Genomic DNA, 1,605 nt, shown 5'->3' with positions numbered 1-1,605 from the left:
AGCAGCAGCAGAGGGTTGCTATGATCAAGGTGCTTTCGGCTTCCCGTTTCAAAACCCCGATACCCTGGAGTCTGTGCTGCTGAACAACCAGCAGCTGCTGGGGCAGCTGCAGCAGCAGCAGCTGCTGCAGCTGCAACCTGCCGCACAAGGGGGCATGCATAGCCAGCAGCCGCAGCAGCTGCTGCTTGTACACCCCAGCGAAATCCTTGCTAGCTCGCAGCAGCTACAGGGGATGCCGCTGCTGCAGGGGAATGAGTTTCTGCTCATTGAGCCTTCTCAGTATCAACACGTGCTGCTGCAGCAGCAGCAGCAGCAGCAGCAGATGCTGCTGCAGGAGCAACTGCAGCAGCAGCAGCAACTCGCCAAGCAACAACAGCTGCAGGCGCAGGCCCCGTGGGACTATATGCCGCAGCAGCAGCAGCAGCAGCAGCAGTTCCACTTAACAGCAGAAACACTCTCCTCTCAGCAAGGGATTCAGCAGCAGCAGCAGCAGCAGCAGCAGCAACAGCAGCAGCAGCAGCAGTAGCAGTCCGCCATTTAAAGCGGCAGCTCCCCTTCCTAAGCGGGCTGCAGCAACTTGAAGGTGCATGGACACCCCAGCATCCTCAGCAACTGTGTTTCTTTCCGTGGCTAGCTAGCTAGCTAGCCAGCTAGCTAGCTAGCTAGCTAGCCAGCTAGCTGAAACATGTATTCTCCGTGACTCTCTATCTTCTTTAGGGTATGTGGCTAGCTCAGCAGTCTGCTTATTGTCTATAAACACTTCCTGCGGGCATCGGATTTAGGGTTTAGGGTTTAGGGTTTAGGGTTTAGGGTTTAGGGTTTCTCAGTGGCAGCCGTTGCGGGGGTTCATCGTCAGCCCTTGGCCTTGTAGTAGGTGTTATTCCGGGTGTATAGGGAGGTTTAGGGTTTAGGGTTTCCGCTCTTGCTTCGGGGCCACTAACACCACGCATGCATGCATGCATGCATGCATGCATGCACGCATGCATGCATAAGATATATATGAAAAAATAAAAGCCCCATTCGTTGCATGCGTTGCCGATACAAATATTTTCCTGGCTCTTAGTAGCCTTCACGCACGCGTGTAAGTAAAAGTTTACTTAATAACAACTGTATAAAGATAAAGATATACACATAACACTGAGAATATTATAATATTATAATATTATAATATTATATATAATATAATATATAAACTATAATATTATAATATTATAATATTATAATATTATTTATATTGTTTTTATTTAGTAGTAGATACAACACGAACTAACACACCCAAGGAGAAAGTAAGAAAAAAAAAAAAAAAAAAAAAAAANAAAAAAAAAAAAAAAAAAAAAAAAAAAAACGGCTAAGGCGACAAGCCTTAAGGCTGAAGCGCCACTAAAGTATAACAAAGAACAACAATTAAAAACATTCTAGGGTTTAGGGTTTAGGGTTTAGGGTTTAGGGTTTAGGGTTTAGTACAGTGTGCCTGTTGGCTGCTCGGCGTCTTGCTGCCTCTACAGCAGCTGCAGAGCTTATAGAGGAGCATTTAATTTATGAGAAAGAAAAGCAAAAGATAAAATAATATATAATGTAACACACAAACAGAAACAATAACAATAT

General features: G+C 45.3%; 1 protein-coding gene across 1 annotated transcript; it reads left to right on the top strand.

Annotated features, from left to right (window-relative positions):
• Positions 1-154: 154 nt before the first annotated feature.
• On the top strand, positions 155-526 carry EMH_0053050 (uncharacterized protein; the record flags this gene model as incomplete). The annotated part of the gene is made up of 1 exon (XM_013496941.1): positions 155-526. One exon carries the CDS (start codon positions 155-157, stop codon positions 524-526), a length of 372 nt encoding a protein of 123 aa, XP_013352395.1.
• Positions 527-1,605: the final 1,079 nt, after the last annotated feature.

The sequence above is a fragment of the Eimeria mitis genome, genomic scaffold, assembly GCF_000499745.2.
Source record: "Eimeria mitis Houghton genomic scaffold, Emh_scaff2388, whole genome shotgun sequence".
In the NCBI taxonomy this organism is placed as follows: Eukaryota; Apicomplexa; class Conoidasida; order Eucoccidiorida; family Eimeriidae; genus Eimeria; species Eimeria mitis.
The sequence above is the reverse complement of the archived record's forward strand: the minus strand, read 5'-3'. Positions and strand labels throughout refer to the sequence as shown.